The sequence below is a fragment of the Ochotona princeps genome, chromosome 2, assembly GCF_030435755.1.
Source record: "Ochotona princeps isolate mOchPri1 chromosome 2, mOchPri1.hap1, whole genome shotgun sequence".
Lineage (NCBI taxonomy): Eukaryota > Metazoa > Chordata > Mammalia > Lagomorpha > Ochotonidae > Ochotona > Ochotona princeps.
In genome coordinates, this window is record NC_080833.1 from 41,787,242 (window position 1) to 41,802,133 (window position 14,892).

The window sequence follows — 14,892 nt, forward strand, 5'->3', positions numbered from 1 at the left end:
GCCATTTGGAGAATGAATCAGTAGATTTAAGAATCTCTCCATCAAACTGTATTTTAGTTCATTTAAAAAATGACAACCTTATCCATATCTATCTAACATATTCAGCTCTTATAATCACCTGGGAAAAACGATTAGGGAATTCATTTTACTTTCATTTGAGTAACAAGCACCTAAATGTAACCTGACATACAATATGCATGCATTTTTACTCCCAAATCCTGGCCTTGACTGAGGCTCCCTGTCCCAGAATAAAAGAAACCCAATTTTTCATCCGATTTGTAAGAAACTGTACCTTGAGAATAGAAGGGTTTGTTGGGCTGAAATCTGGGATTTCCCTGATGCATGAAGTTCTGATGCAAACCATAAGGCCACGAAGCGGGGACAAGGGGAAAATGGGGGCGTGGTGCGTGTTCCCACGGAACTGGAGGATTTAGACCTCGAAAGCCTGGCTCTGCAATTCAACAAAAAAGACAGACACATTTTAAAACAGTAGTTCATTGATTCAAACCTTCTGTCATTCCTCAAAGATGTACTGAATATGTACCAACTATGTGTTTCATTAGTAAGCACTACTATTTGATCATTAAATTATTACAAGATAGACATACAAAAACACAAATATACTAATATTTAATAAATGCCATAACACACAGGCAAAAGATGTTCTAAAGAAGGGTAGGACACCTGGCTTTAAAGATTAAAGAAGATTTTCTTATGATGAATGTGTTTTAAGAAACAACTAACAAGTCTTTCAGGCAGCGGGTCAGGAGGGCATTTTAAAGTAGCAAGGATGGCATTTACAAAAGCTTGAAAGAAAAGTACAGGATATTTGGGAGCAAGAAAGCAGTCAGCAATACAAAGGACAAACAGCCTTCACAGAAAGTGAATTCTAAATTTCAACCTTAGACGGTGTCATTCTAAGGAACTTCTCTTTCTTCTAAAGACAATGACAACCACAGGAGAAATCAATTCCATCTTGGTGGAGAAGGAGAGGTACTGCAGGTTTGAGGCACTGCAGTGTAATTGTTGAGCAACAGGGTTTTAGTCTCAAACAAATCAATGCTCAAATGCAACTTCTAAACACTAGTGAAGTTCCAATGTGAATTTTCAGTTGTTAGGAGAAGTACTGCAGGAGATAACAAAATGGCTGGCACAAATTCTGACAAAATCATAGGTTTACTCCCCCATCTTTCTTGATGCATTATCCACTCAATCTTCTGAATCACTTCTGCTGGTTTGTCATTCTGGCTCACAATGTGTACGGAATAACCAACATACATTGTAATTGTTAGGCAAACATTACATCAATATAAGGAACTCAAATCAGCAAGTCTGGGGACAGGAAAGAAGTGGTCCCATATAAAACAACTGTGACAGCAGAGATTCAGGTTATCATTAACTGAGAAATGATGTTTAACATAAAAAGCTAACCTGACCATTTTTCCAACCAAGAATTTGTGCTATGTATTAACGCATTAAAGAAAATTCCAAAAATGAGGGGAGGGGGAATTATACAATGTTACCATTAATATATTTCCACTCAGTCATTGTATTTTAACATATTAATAAATTTAGCTACTAACTATAAGTTTTATGTTTATACAACATAGTATCTGAATAGTTTGTACATAATAATGTATCTAGTAAATGTCAAGCATTAAACTGACTACTAGAGACAATGACAGGGCATAAAAGGATTAAAGGCTTCCAGAAAAAGTGAACCAAGTTCGACAAAGCAAAAATGAGTGAGTCAGCCAAGCTCTGAATCAAGGCAGGAGGTGGTGACAGTGAGAGAAGAGTAAGAAAGCACAACTTCTTACATTTAAAAAACAAGAGGGGGTGAAAGGCCATACAGTGTGCTTATCGAGTACTAATGGCTTCATTATGGTGGGAACAAACATCAACCACTGGTGAGGGACTTAAAATTACAAAAACAGAGCTGATCCATCCGGGGGCAAAAACACTGGACTAGTCTTCATGGTTACACAACTCACTGACTCTCATGGTCCACGTTACGAAGGCTATATACCACACACAGGTCAAATGATAGAAAATGCCAGACATGTAACTTACTTTGATCTCGGTAACTGAGTTTTAATATTCTAGCATTTCTATTTGAGTAACATACATTCCTTGCCTTTTTCCAAAAAGACTGGAAGTTCTCCAAGGAACAGTGCATTTTATTAATCACTAAAATTATTAAGAAAATTGATAAAGAATTGAACTTTCAGTTCGCATTTCCTCTACAAACTATACTTTTGGTTAATCAAGTGTTAAATAAGCAAAATTCTTCTTTATAAATAATCACAAGCGGTAAGTATAAATTTGTCACTTTACAATTAATGCCTAGTAAAAGAATGGATACCAGGAGCCAGCACTTGGCACAGCAGTTACATCTCGCATCAACAAGGCCTGGTTTGAGGCCAGTGTTAGGGCACGTTGGGTTAAGCCGCTCGCAACAATGCTAGCACCCCAAATGGGTGCGGGTTCAAGTTCCATCTACTTCCCCTCCAATCTAGCTCCCTGTTAATGTGCCTGGGAAAGCAGCAGAGGATAACCCAAGTGCTTGGGCCTCTCCACCCACCATGTGAGACCTAGATTCTCCTGCTTTAGCTTCTCCACGCCCAGCTCCAGTACCTAGTGCAATCTGGGGGGTAAACCAGAAGATGGAGAGTATCTCTCTCACACTCCTTCCTTCCTTCTCTCTCTTTGTAACTCTGTATACAGGCATGTAGTATACACACATACATATATACACAAATACATGTACACACATAAAATTATCTACATAAACATGCATATGCATATAACTTTTAGACTTTTTTTTTAATTTGGAAAGTCAGATACACAGAGAGGAGGAAAGAAGGAGGAAGATTTTCCATCAGTTGTTTCATTCCCCAAATGGACGCAAAGGCGACAGTTGAGCCAGTCCTCAGGCAGGAGCCCAGAGCCTCTTCCAGGTCTCCCACGTGGGTGCAGGGTCCCAAGGCCTTAGGCCATCCTCACCTGCTTTCCCAGGCCACAGGCAGGGAGCTGGATGGGGGGCAGGGCTGTCGGGATTAGAACCAGCACCCATATGGAACCCAGGTGCAGTCAAGGTGTGGACTTCAGCTACTAGGCTTCTGCGCCGAGTCCATATAAATATAATTTTTAAAAGGCTTGATTTCAGCCCAAGATCCTGTTTTTGATATAATTTACTGTTGGTCAACACTACAGGAGCCACAAGTTGATAGCTCAAAAACTGAGTCCTGCTTCAACACTTTACACTGGCTGATACACGCATCTGGGGAATGAACTAGCGGGTAGAGCATTTCTGTCTCCCTGTTAAATGAATGGAAAAACTAAATTTAAAAGGATGCATACTGCCAATCAGTGAAAATTAATGAGGAAGTCTAAAAAGGACAGGGGAGGTGGATATCACCCACCTCATAAATCTAGCTTAATTCATGAAATTTAGCAACCACACTCCTCTTTGTAAGTGGAGGAACAGAAAACAGACAGGACCAACCTAGGAACTGAATCTAACCCAATCTCTGAATCTAGCTATCAATTTGTAGAAAATATAGAGATAAAGTTTTATAGAATCACTCAAGTTCAGAATAAGGGAAATCATATCATTTTTCAATAAATTGTTAATACAGGTTAAAATAATAATGAGGAGCTGTTACATGAGATACTTAAGAATAAAACCATGTACAATTTATGTACTTCAACTCCTAAATCTGTAAGAATACTCTTAGAGGGCCTGGCATGGTAGCCTAGTGATTGAAGTCCTTGCCTTGCACACACTGGGACCCCATATGGGTGCCGAGTCATATCCTATCTGCCCCACTTCCCATCCAGCTCCCTGCTTATGGCCTAGGAAAGCAGTCGAAGACGGCCCAAAGCCTTGGGACCCTGCACCTACGTGGAACACTTGGAGGAAGCTCCTGGTTCCTGGCTTTGGATCAATTCAGCTCTGGCCATTGTGGTTACTTGGGGAATGAACCAGAGGACGGAAGATCTTGTCTCTCTGTAAATTGATTAGATACATATTCTACAGTGGGTATATATCACAAAACTATTATTCTTATGTTAATTACTATTAACATATTTTTAAAGAATTACTGTTTACTAGGAAATAGTTGAGTCTGGAATATACAACACAGGCTTTAACAAAGAAATTAACTTAAATATTAACCATGATAATATGAAAAATTACTTTATCCTTCAATTTTTAAAGATAATTTTTTTTCATATTTATTTGAAAGAAAGTTATAGAAAGAAAAAGCAGAGACAGGAGAGATATTTTCTATCTACTGGTTCACTTCTCAAATGACCACACTGGATAGAGCTGGGCCAGTCCGAAGCCAGGAGCCAGTAGCTTCCTCCAGGTCTTCCACATGGGCACAGGGGCCCAACGATTTGATGTCTCCTCCACTGTCTTGCCAGGCCATTAGCAGGGAGCTGGATCAGAAGTGGAGCTGTTGGGACTTGAAACAGAGCTCATATGCAATGCTTACACCATAGGCAGAGGCTTAGCCTGTTAAAACACGTTGCTGGCCCCATAATCCCCAAATTTTATCAACTATGAGTGTTAATATTACCTACACCAAGCAAGGAAGCAATACAAACTGAACATAAATGCCTGATATTTAATATATTACCTCATAAAATATTCACAAAGTCCCTGTAAGTTAAATGGCACCAATATTCCTATGAATGTATAAATCACAAATGAAACTGATGTATAACAGATTAAATAATTTTACCAGGCCTCACAGTATATCACAACAAAACCAGTAAACCAGTATTCAAATCTGGGCAATCTGAATTGACAGCCCACATTCTTAACCTTTACCTAATCCTTTTCTGGCTTCCACAAACATTTATTGCTTGTTTTCTTTTCCCCATATTATTTCCCCAGGTTCAACTACTAACAACAATCGCCCAAATTTTCTGTAGACAGACATAAAAAAGGAAAGGGTTACCAGTATTCCCCACTGCACCGTTGTTCACCAGAGAATTTGGAGCCACAGTACGAGGCCAGTGTCCATCATGAGAGGAGCCAGGGATCGCCACAGGTCTGGCAGCAGGCTGTGCGAAGATGATGCTGGGATCATTCAGACCAATACTGCTGGGAGCACTGCCGGGGCCAGAGTGGATCACTGGGCCATGGATGGGCCAGGATGGAGGAGGGATCTGGAGGGGATGCATAGGCAACAAGCCCATATTGTGCATGGGAGAATACTGAGCTGGTGGAGACTGGGGAAAGTTATACATGGGCATCTGGACTTGATGGGAAGGCTGGGCTCCCTGCTGAGGGGGGCCAAGCTTAGGCTGGGTTCCTGGCTGGGACTGTGTCGGGGTAATAGCAGCGGATTGGTTAGAGTTCTGTGGAAACGGCTGGGGCTGAGGAGAATAAGACGGTGAGTCTGACTGCAGGAGAAAAAAAAAAGACATTTTAAAATTCATATACAAACTCTTCATTTTTAAAAATACAAATGATCAAAATATAAAATTATCGAGTTATTTCATTAGAATAGTATACTCAGAATTATTTACTGCATATAACAAATAATGGTAAAACATCATATTATATGACGGCAGAATTTTCCCCAAGTACCCAACTACTCTCTCACACAGAAATTGCCTCATAAACATTTTCAATGACTAAGCAAAGAACTCAGACATCATTCCCATCCTGTAAATAGTATTACCCACTGGGAACAAAAAATTAAATGTTTATTAAGTCTCATAGCCAGGGGCCAGTGTTGTGGAACAATACGCTGAGCCACTGGCTGTGACTCTGCAACCCCATTTCAAGAGCAAAGGCTGACACTCAGCTGCCCCAGTTTGATCCAGCTCCCTGCTGATGCATCTGCAAAGGCAGCATAGGTCAGCCGAAACACGTGGGCCTTGCCACACACATAGAAAACCCAGCTGCAGTCCCTGGCTTTGGTCTGACCTAGCTCTGGCCAATGTGGCCATTTGGGGAGTAAAGCAACAGATGAGAATTTTCAACCTCTCTCTTTCCTTCTTTCTCTCTTTTTCCCCCTCCCACCTCCCCAACAACAGCTATTCAAACGTATGGCCGTGAAGCTTAATTTTTAGGGGAAGTGGGGGAAGCAGGGAGTAAATATTATACAGACAACTCCAATCAAGTATTATGATTACTGTGAGAAAAACATAATCTACATATGAAATCCCATTGCAGGAATGCCTAAACCCAAACTGATGATCAAGGAAGACTGGAAATCAAGGAATGTCTCCCAGAAGGTTAAGACTCAAGGTTATCCAGAAACTGGTCAGATAAATGGACATAAAGTGGTAAGAGAAAAGGAAGAGTGCTGTGGGCAGAGGAACAAACCAACTGAAGGCATACGGTACTGGGCCTGGAAAGATCAAAGCTTTTAAAATAGGAACAGAAACCCAGAGGGATGCCAAATGGTTTTAAGCTGGGACATTTTTCACAAAGTGAAAATAACAATGTTATAATTTGATAGTCTGGTAGTTACATGGGTTTATTATGTTTATTCTTTCTATTATTTTTTAAAATATTTTCTAAAATCGGGCCCGGCACCGTGGCCTAGTGGCTAAAGTCCTCGCCTTGAATGCCCTGGAATCCCAAATGGGTGCCAGTTCTAATCCCGGCAGCTCCACTTCCCATCCAGCTCCCTGCTTGTGGCCTGGGAAAGCAGTCGAGGATGGCCCAAAGCCTTGGGACCCTGCACCCGCCTGGGAGACCCGGAAGAGGTTCCAGGTTCCCGGCTTCGAATCGGCACAGCACCGGCTGTTGCGCTCACTTGCGGAGTGAATCATCGGATGGAAGATCTTCCTCTCTGTCTCTCCTCCTCTCTGTGTATCTGATTTTGTAATAAAAAGTAAATAAATCTTAAAAAAAAATATTTTCTAAAATCAAGACAGACCTGCACAGTGACATATAAAGCTACAGCCTGTGGTGCTAGCATCCCACATGGGCACAGGTCCACGTCCCAGCAGCTCCACTTCTAATATAGCTGCTAATGCCCAGGGAAAGCAGCAGAGGATGGCCCCAAATTCTTGGGCACCTGTAACCACATGGGAGACCTGGAAGAAACTCCTGGATCCCAGTTTTGGACCAGGCCAGTTCTGGCCAAAACAGCCACCTAGTAGGTGGAAGACTTCTGTTTCTCCCAGTCTCTGTAATCCTGACTTCTAGGTAGAATACGTTAACACACACACACACACACACACACACAAAAGCATAGCACCTAACACTCTACACATGTCAGTTAAATTAAATATGGTTATATCACATTTATGAAAGTTATCAAATGCATAACAGGTTATTCAGATATTTGGAGTAAGAATTTTACTACCATTCTTCAAATATTCTGAGTCTTTCCTAAATACAAACACATCTGATTTAAAATCTTTAACAGGTAATAGATTTGAAGCTAGAAACAAGTTTCTATCTCCTAATTTCTCTCATTTTCACCAATATCTAAAATTTTCAGCTTACCAGTTTACTCAAAAGACAAAACTTCATAGTAGGTGTGTAACAGTGATATAGTTTCAGATGTAGAATAAGCACTCAATATAGAATTCATCAAATTAAGCAGTGAAAGTTCAATATAGATTTAGACAAACATCAACAGCAATTTATCAAAGTTAATAAAAAACTATGGGACCAGCTTTGTGGAACAACAGGTCAAGCGGCCACTTAGGACACTGAAATGATACGTCAGAGTGCCAGCTCCAGTACTGGCTGCTCTGTTTCTGATCCAGTTTCCTTCAATTAGGCCTGGGAAGGCAGTGAACCATGTCCAAACACATAAGTTCCTGCCATCTAGGCGGGAGACCTGGACGTACTTTCTGATTCCTTTCTTCAGCCTGACCTACACATTGCTGTTGTAGCCATTTGATGACCAAATCAACGATGGAAGAACTACCTCCGTCTGTTTCTCTGTCACTCTGTACTTATTGCAAATCCCATAGCAGCACTGGTACATCTTAAGTATGTGTATATGTACATAAAACGTATAAGTCTGAATTCTAACTTGATATTCCGCTTTAAAGTACATAGGTCAAACTATGAGAAGACAAAGCTTCATGCATGCAAAGCCCCACATGCATATTTCTCTAATAGTACTAAACATATAAATTTTTATTAATGCTAGACATTTTTCCATTAGGTAAAGTCTGAACCTTTAAAAATCATAACCTTATTTTAATTCATCCTATTAGTTGTTAATTTACTTCAGAAATGAGGGAGCAGGCTCAAATAAATAAAAGACGTTATTCCAAAAGTAATGCTCATTCCATCCTATGTGCCTATCAACAATACCTTTACAAAGTATTAAGATGTCTGAGAGATAAACTATCAACCATTAAAGATATTGCTCTAACGCTGTCAAAATGCACTCATTCGCAGGCTTTGTACTTACACATTCTGAGGACTGTCTAGTCCTTATGGGCTGATCACCCTGTGGCTGGGCAGAACCAGCCACCTGTTGGGCATTGACAAGGTTGCGAACCAGCTGGGCTGCTAAGAGAAAACATCACAAAGAAAATTCAGAGATAAAGTATCAGGAAAATCAGAATCAATAAACTTCCCTCCCATGTAACACAACCTCAAACATCTCCAAAATTTTATAAACTTGGACTCTGAACTCTGTATTAGTGAAGAACTTATAATAAAAGCTGTCTTTCTTTTTTCATTTTTCAATTCCACAGATCAAATAAAAACTAACACTGGTTCTAAAAACAAGAATAGTTGCCAACCTGTTTATCTAAAAAAGACATAATAATCTGTGCAAAAGAAGTCTAAATAAATGGAAATCAGCACTTCTAAAACAATCTTTTCTTTCCCTTCACTAACTCTCATTTGGGTTCATATCTAATTCTTAAAATTCCATGTGATATAAAATAGAACATGTTTCCCTCTCTCATTTTACTCATGGGAAGAACAAATTATTCCCCTTACATGTTTCCAGGGTTAAAAAAAAAAAAAAGAAAACTCTAACAAAATATATTACATCGTAGGCCCAGCATTGTAGCCTAGTGGCTAACGTTATCACCTTGCACGTGCTGGGATCCCGTATGTCCCAGTGGACCTACTTCCCTTCCAGCTCCCTGCTTGTGGTCTGGGAAAGCAGTATAGCATGACCCAAAAGCCTTGGGACCCAGTAACCATACGGGATACATGGAAGAAGCTCCTGCTTTGGATCAGTGCAGCTCTGGCCACTGTGGCCACTTGGGGAGTGAACCAGCGCACAGAAGATCTTCCTCTCTGCCTTTCTTCCTCTCTGTATATCTGACTTTCCAATAAAAATAAAAGCTTTACAAAAAGAAGTTATACTGAAAGAATAATTCTAACTCCAATCCAGATAATACTTACATGGAATTAACTCAATATAACAGACTGTGGAGAACTTGATGATGAATACATTCTGGTACTGCTCACAGTAAACGTCTGACTGTCTAAACTTCATCTTTCAATAAATTACAAGACTCAGATCCACACAATTAGATTTGAAAAAGAAAGGATTAGGGATCCTTAACATGACACCAACAGAAACTACTTCCCACAGAAACAATTTACAGTCTTCTGGCTTTACCTGCTACATTACTATTCCTTTGACGGGCCAGCTTGACTTCTGGGCACTCCCTCCGAACATGTCCGGCATCTCCACATATGAAACATCTGAGATCTCTGGTGTCTCTGAAGTCCCGAGTGTCGTGGAGATCTCGCGCCTCAAGGTCTCGGGACTCTTTGTCCTCTTCATTTCCTTCTTTCTCTTCTTCGCTGTCTTTCTTCTTTACTCTAAACAATAAACTACTGATACCAATAATGTGGAAGCTAGGGACTTGTAAGCTTAGTGAATGACAAAACAAAATCAACTATCCAAGAGTCTCCATCAAAACAAAAGGAATGATATGCCTGGTGCTTCATGCACTGTTTGGTTTTGTTTTTTTTGTTTGTTTGTTTTTTAAAGGGAACTCTGGCGCATCTGCTGACATGGGAAAAACCAGGTTTCCAGTTTAATAACAATACTGTACTCAAAAATGTTTTAATATCAGATTTTAAATATCCAATAATCTTTTGAGATTGATATTTATATGTTCTGTCTGAAACGTTCCTTTTCTTACACTTCATCTTAGCAAAAAGCCTGAGAAGCGATGAAGTGTTCCTTTTCTTATATTACACCAGACGCAATGAAAAAAAAATTTTTCCTGGCCTATTAAATATAGCATATAAAGTCTGGGAAAGTATGATTCACAGATATATTTAGAAGGGGCATTTAGGGTGTATATTCTTCAAAATATGTACCATATATGTATATCTGACAGTCTTTATCTCAAGGATTCAGTTAACTGTATTTTAACTGTTGGTCTGCATGACTGTGAGGTCCTCACACAAAAGCCCACATCTGAATCACTTCTCTTGGCTCCTGGTACAGCTCTTTTCAAATGGAAAGGCAACAATAAACACTCTTTCAATTAAAAAGAAGTGAAACAGATTGGTGAGTAAATGAGTAAGTGAATGTTGTAAGACACAGCTGGAGGCAACTGCCTGGCTGCCTTGTACCTAGGCAAGTAATATCACTGTTGGTAGAAATGCGGCCAAAAGCTAGTGCACACCTAGGGCCTGGTTAATGCCAAATTTGTATTAAATACACCAATGTACCAGCATAGTAACCTGTTCAGTTTTGTTTTTTTTTAAGATATGTGGGGAACGCGGGCATAGCTGGGCCACAACAGATCACTCCAGCCCCCAGGCAGGGGGCTTCAGACTGCCTGGGGAATGGGATATGGAGACGAATTGGGGAGCAGTTGTGGACATGTTTGATAAGGGAGAAATGACTTCTGGGTCTTTTGCAGACCAGGTCACTACACTTGCACATAGGCAAAGGAGCTGAGACCAGGACGCTTAGAGGGAGAAAATCAGAGACCAAGGTAAGGCCAAGGATCTCGCCCACATGAGACCTGCACTGGACTGCGCTAAATAGCATGGCCTACCAACCACTGACACATGCAAAAGCAGGCACTGGGAGCGCTAGTTGAACTAGGCTACAGTACTCATAGGTGAGTGTCACAGCAAATGGGTGGACCACATCAGGCTGGGCCACAGCACCCACCAGAATGCAAGAGACCCAGATCTGGGGTGGATTCTGTAAGCAACTTGTGGGCTCGACCTATATGGGACTACAGCCCACTCTGGTTGGCACAGAAAGCTGGGGTGGTGATGGCTGAGCCAGGCTGGGCCGCAAAACTCACCTGACACTCTCAGGCCAAGGCTGGGCCAGGCTGCAGCACTCATCAGCACATGCAGAGGCCAGGCCTGAGGGCAGACCATGTCAAGTAGGGTTGTGGCAACCGTCGGCAAGCATGAGATCTGCAGCTGGAAGGGACTCCCTTGCTGGGCTGCAGCATCCACTGATAAGTGCCTGGACTGGGTGCGAGTCATGTAAAGCTGCACCACAGTACCCGCTGGCAAGTACAAGATACAGGGCAGGAAGCTGGCCCAGTAGGGGCAATGTAGACGATGTGTGGACAATCCCCTGCTGGGCTGCAGCTTTTGCTAGTGAGCATGAGAGCCAGGGCTGAGTGTAGGCAAGGTTGGTCACAGCAATAGCACCAATACAGCATAAATGGAATCCAGGTCTGGGGGTAAGGCAGGCTGAGATAAGCTACAGCACCCATGGGACTGCAGATGGAGTATAGATCAGACTGCAACACATGCCAGCATACGCAAACACAGGACCAGGGGAGGGACTAATGAAGGTTATGGGCGATTGCTCCAACCAGGCCGCAGCACCCACTAGGGCCTGTGACGGGCTGGGCTGGACTTGCCCACAGTAACCGTCAGTTCACATGAGAGATGAGGCTGGAAGCAGAACTAACCAGGCAGTTGCATCCTCCAGTACGTACACAGGCTGGTGCAGGTGATGGACCCACACCTGACACTGCAATAGCTGGAGCACATGCGTCAAGTCTGAAGTCCCCACAGGCAAGATTTCCTAGGGGAATCGCCAACTAGATGGCTGGTCTCAAACCCGGCCACAGGGAAAATCACAAGGTATGTGGTCCAATCTTGGAGCTCATGTATCAGGACTGAGCCTCCTCACTTGCTGATGCCTGTGCAGCAAACAGCATGCTCAGATGCACATGGGAGACATGACGACCAGGTCATCTAGGGCAGCAGTGGACATCAACTGCCTCATCAGAGGATGGAAAGCATAACAGGTTGGGCAATTCCACTGGCCATGCTTTACAGGATGTTCTTTAGCCTGGGGATGCACTAAGGTAGATTTGCTCAGCCAACAGACCTTGAAATCCTGGTGTGACAAAGTTGATGATGACTCAGAACCATCAAAACTACTCAAGGAACACCCTCAGAACACTCTTCCCCACACTGGAGTTTCTTAAAGCATTATCAAATGACTGTCCCCCATCCCTGGGTGCTGATGTGGTTTGAGAGCAAAGAGTGGTCCCCTCCTTTTCCTTTGCTGCAGACACAGGAGAAAAGGAAATTGCAACATTTATCCCACCCACTTCCTCCAAGCCACAACCATGGCCACCGTAATCCAAATCCCACATGGGAATGCAGCAATGTCAACTATGTAAACAATATTAAAAACAAAAATTAAAAAAGACACCATTGCATCACAAATAACATCCTATTGAAAATTCCATTCAAATAAACATATATCTATGGTCCAGTGTAAAGACTGGAATTTTCTTGCTTAAATATTTTTAAACACAAATACAGCTACAAGTTGGCCTCATGTTTATAACCTCTACAAGGCTGATACAGAATCATTTGCCAACCTTTTCCTTTTAGGGCAATCTTTCATGTAGTGGCCTATTTTTCCACACACGCGGCAACATCGATCATTGGGAGCTAGTTCTCCATCTGTTAATACTCTTGAATCAAAGAAGTACTCCTAGAAAAAATGAAATTTTGCCATAAAAAATCACTAAAACTTTTGGGGAAAAAAAAAACGAAAAAGAGATCAATCTAAAAAATAGTTTTAAAGAAAGCAGGAAATATCAACAAATATTTTATTAACATTAAAACTGTGATATCAGAAAGATTCACAATCATTATCAAAGCTAATAGAATTATACACGTCCATATTATATTGTAGCTACTACAAATGAAATATCAATAAAATACATACGATTTATCTTGATTTACTCAGTTCATGACACTTGTTAGAAGTAAAAAAGTGGTTAGAAACTCCAATAAACCAGTTACATCTAAGTATGTCCTGCCACAAAGCTTATCTTTTTGGGCTACATCAGGCTATTTCTACAAAAAATACTCTATACAAAAGAACTTTACATACATAAACAATTCTCTTGTTTATCCAAATATATTTCGATTTGCATGCAACTTTTAAAAAAGATTTTTTATACAAACTGAAGTATACTGAAAAAGGTAAGAGGATTAATAAATAATTTCCCCAAATTTTATATTCTGAGCCTATTTTTGCTTTATCTTAGTACTTTAATTATCCCTCTTCAACTTTGGTTCAGTAGTTCAGTATCACAAAGACTAACTGGTTCTAACAGTAACTACACTTCCAGAAAGCAAGGTAATATATTCTTCACTTAAGCTATCCTCAAATCTATTTAAAATAGGAACAGGAAATGCAGATTTTGGGAGGCAAGTACGACTGAATTCCTTTCACTAATGTGGCAGCCACCGAGTTCCTGGATCTAGACTTCGACCAGTCCCAGCACTGGCCATGGAAGGAAGTAGGAAGCAAAGCAGGTTCTGCTGTCTCTCACATCAACTATTTTTTTTTCTTTTCTTTTTTTTTTTCACATCAACTATTAAAATCAGAAAAGGGGGCAGGTGTTTGACACAACACTCAGTAGCTGCTTGGGACACCTGTGTCCCAGCTCAAGGGTACCTGGGTCCACTCCCAGCTCCTTTGCTTTCAATCCAGCTTCACGCTAGGGCACACACTAGGAGGCAGTGTCTTCTAGCTCCAGTTTTTACGTAGCGATGGCAGTTGCTTTATTTGGGAGTAAACCATCAGATGGAAACTTTTGGGACAGCAGTGTGGGTGTGTCTCTCCATTTTAAATAAACAAAAATTAAAAAGAGGATCCAAGTACTTGGACCATGGCCATCCATGTGTGACTCTCCCTATCTCTCCCTCTAACTCAGAATTTCAAATAAATACATATTTTTTAAAATGTTTAAATAAAAAAATCCAATAGAATAGTTATAGTTATTTTTTTTCATGAAAGCAACTTTTCAAAAAATTTGTCATTTTTTTTTCATTGGAAAGGCTGATCTACAAGAGAGGAAAATCTTCCATCCATTGGTTCACTCCCCAAGTGGCTGCACTGGCAAGAGCTAAGTCTATCTGAAACCAGGAGGCAGGAGCTTCTTTCAGGTCTCCCATGTGGGTGCAGGTCCCACAGCTTTGGGCCATTCTCGACTGCTTTCCCAGGCCACAAGCAGGGAACTGCAAGGGAAGTGGAGCAGCTGGAATATGAACCAGCAACCATATGGGATCCTGGTGCATGCAAGGTGAGAATTGAGCCACTAAGCTACTATTGCGCCAAGCCTAGCAATACTTTTTAAATCCTATAACAAGACATTGGTGAGAATATAGGAAAATTACTACAAATGAATAATGCTAGAAGGAATGTAAAATAGTAATCACTTTAGAAAAACAGTTTAGTATCTCATTAAAAAGTTAAATATAAATTTATCAAAGGATGTATCAATTCCAATGACACACATATTACCCAGGAAAATGAAAACATAAATTCATGTAAGAATTTGTATACTAATATTCAAAACAAACTTATTCAAAATAATCATAAAATCAGTGTTAGCTATACAAAGAAAATACTGATAAATACTACAGCACAGATGGGTCATGAAAATATTTGTAAAGTGAAA

General features: G+C 40.8%; 1 protein-coding gene across 7 annotated transcripts in view; it reads right to left on the reverse strand.

Moving 5' to 3' along the window:
* The window catches only part of TUT4 (terminal uridylyl transferase 4), a 125,979-nt gene that overhangs the window by 1,904 nt on the left and 109,183 nt on the right, over positions 1–14,892 (reverse strand). For 3 of the 7 annotated variants that reach the window (XM_058655119.1, XM_036494305.2, XM_058655127.1), the window contains exons 25-29: positions 12,796–12,911; positions 9,582–9,802; positions 8,409–8,509; positions 4,971–5,418; positions 293–451 (exon numbers count right to left, since the gene is read on the reverse strand). In XM_058655119.1, the coding sequence (XP_058511102.1) occupies positions 293–451; positions 4,971–5,418; positions 8,409–8,509; positions 9,582–9,802; positions 12,796–12,911 (1,045 nt within the window). The remainder of the gene's footprint in view (positions 1–292; positions 452–4,970; positions 5,419–8,408; positions 8,510–9,581; positions 9,803–12,795; positions 12,912–14,892) is intronic. The other 4 variants (XM_058655132.1, XM_036494306.2, XM_058655139.1 and 1 more) reach the window with 2 other exon arrangements.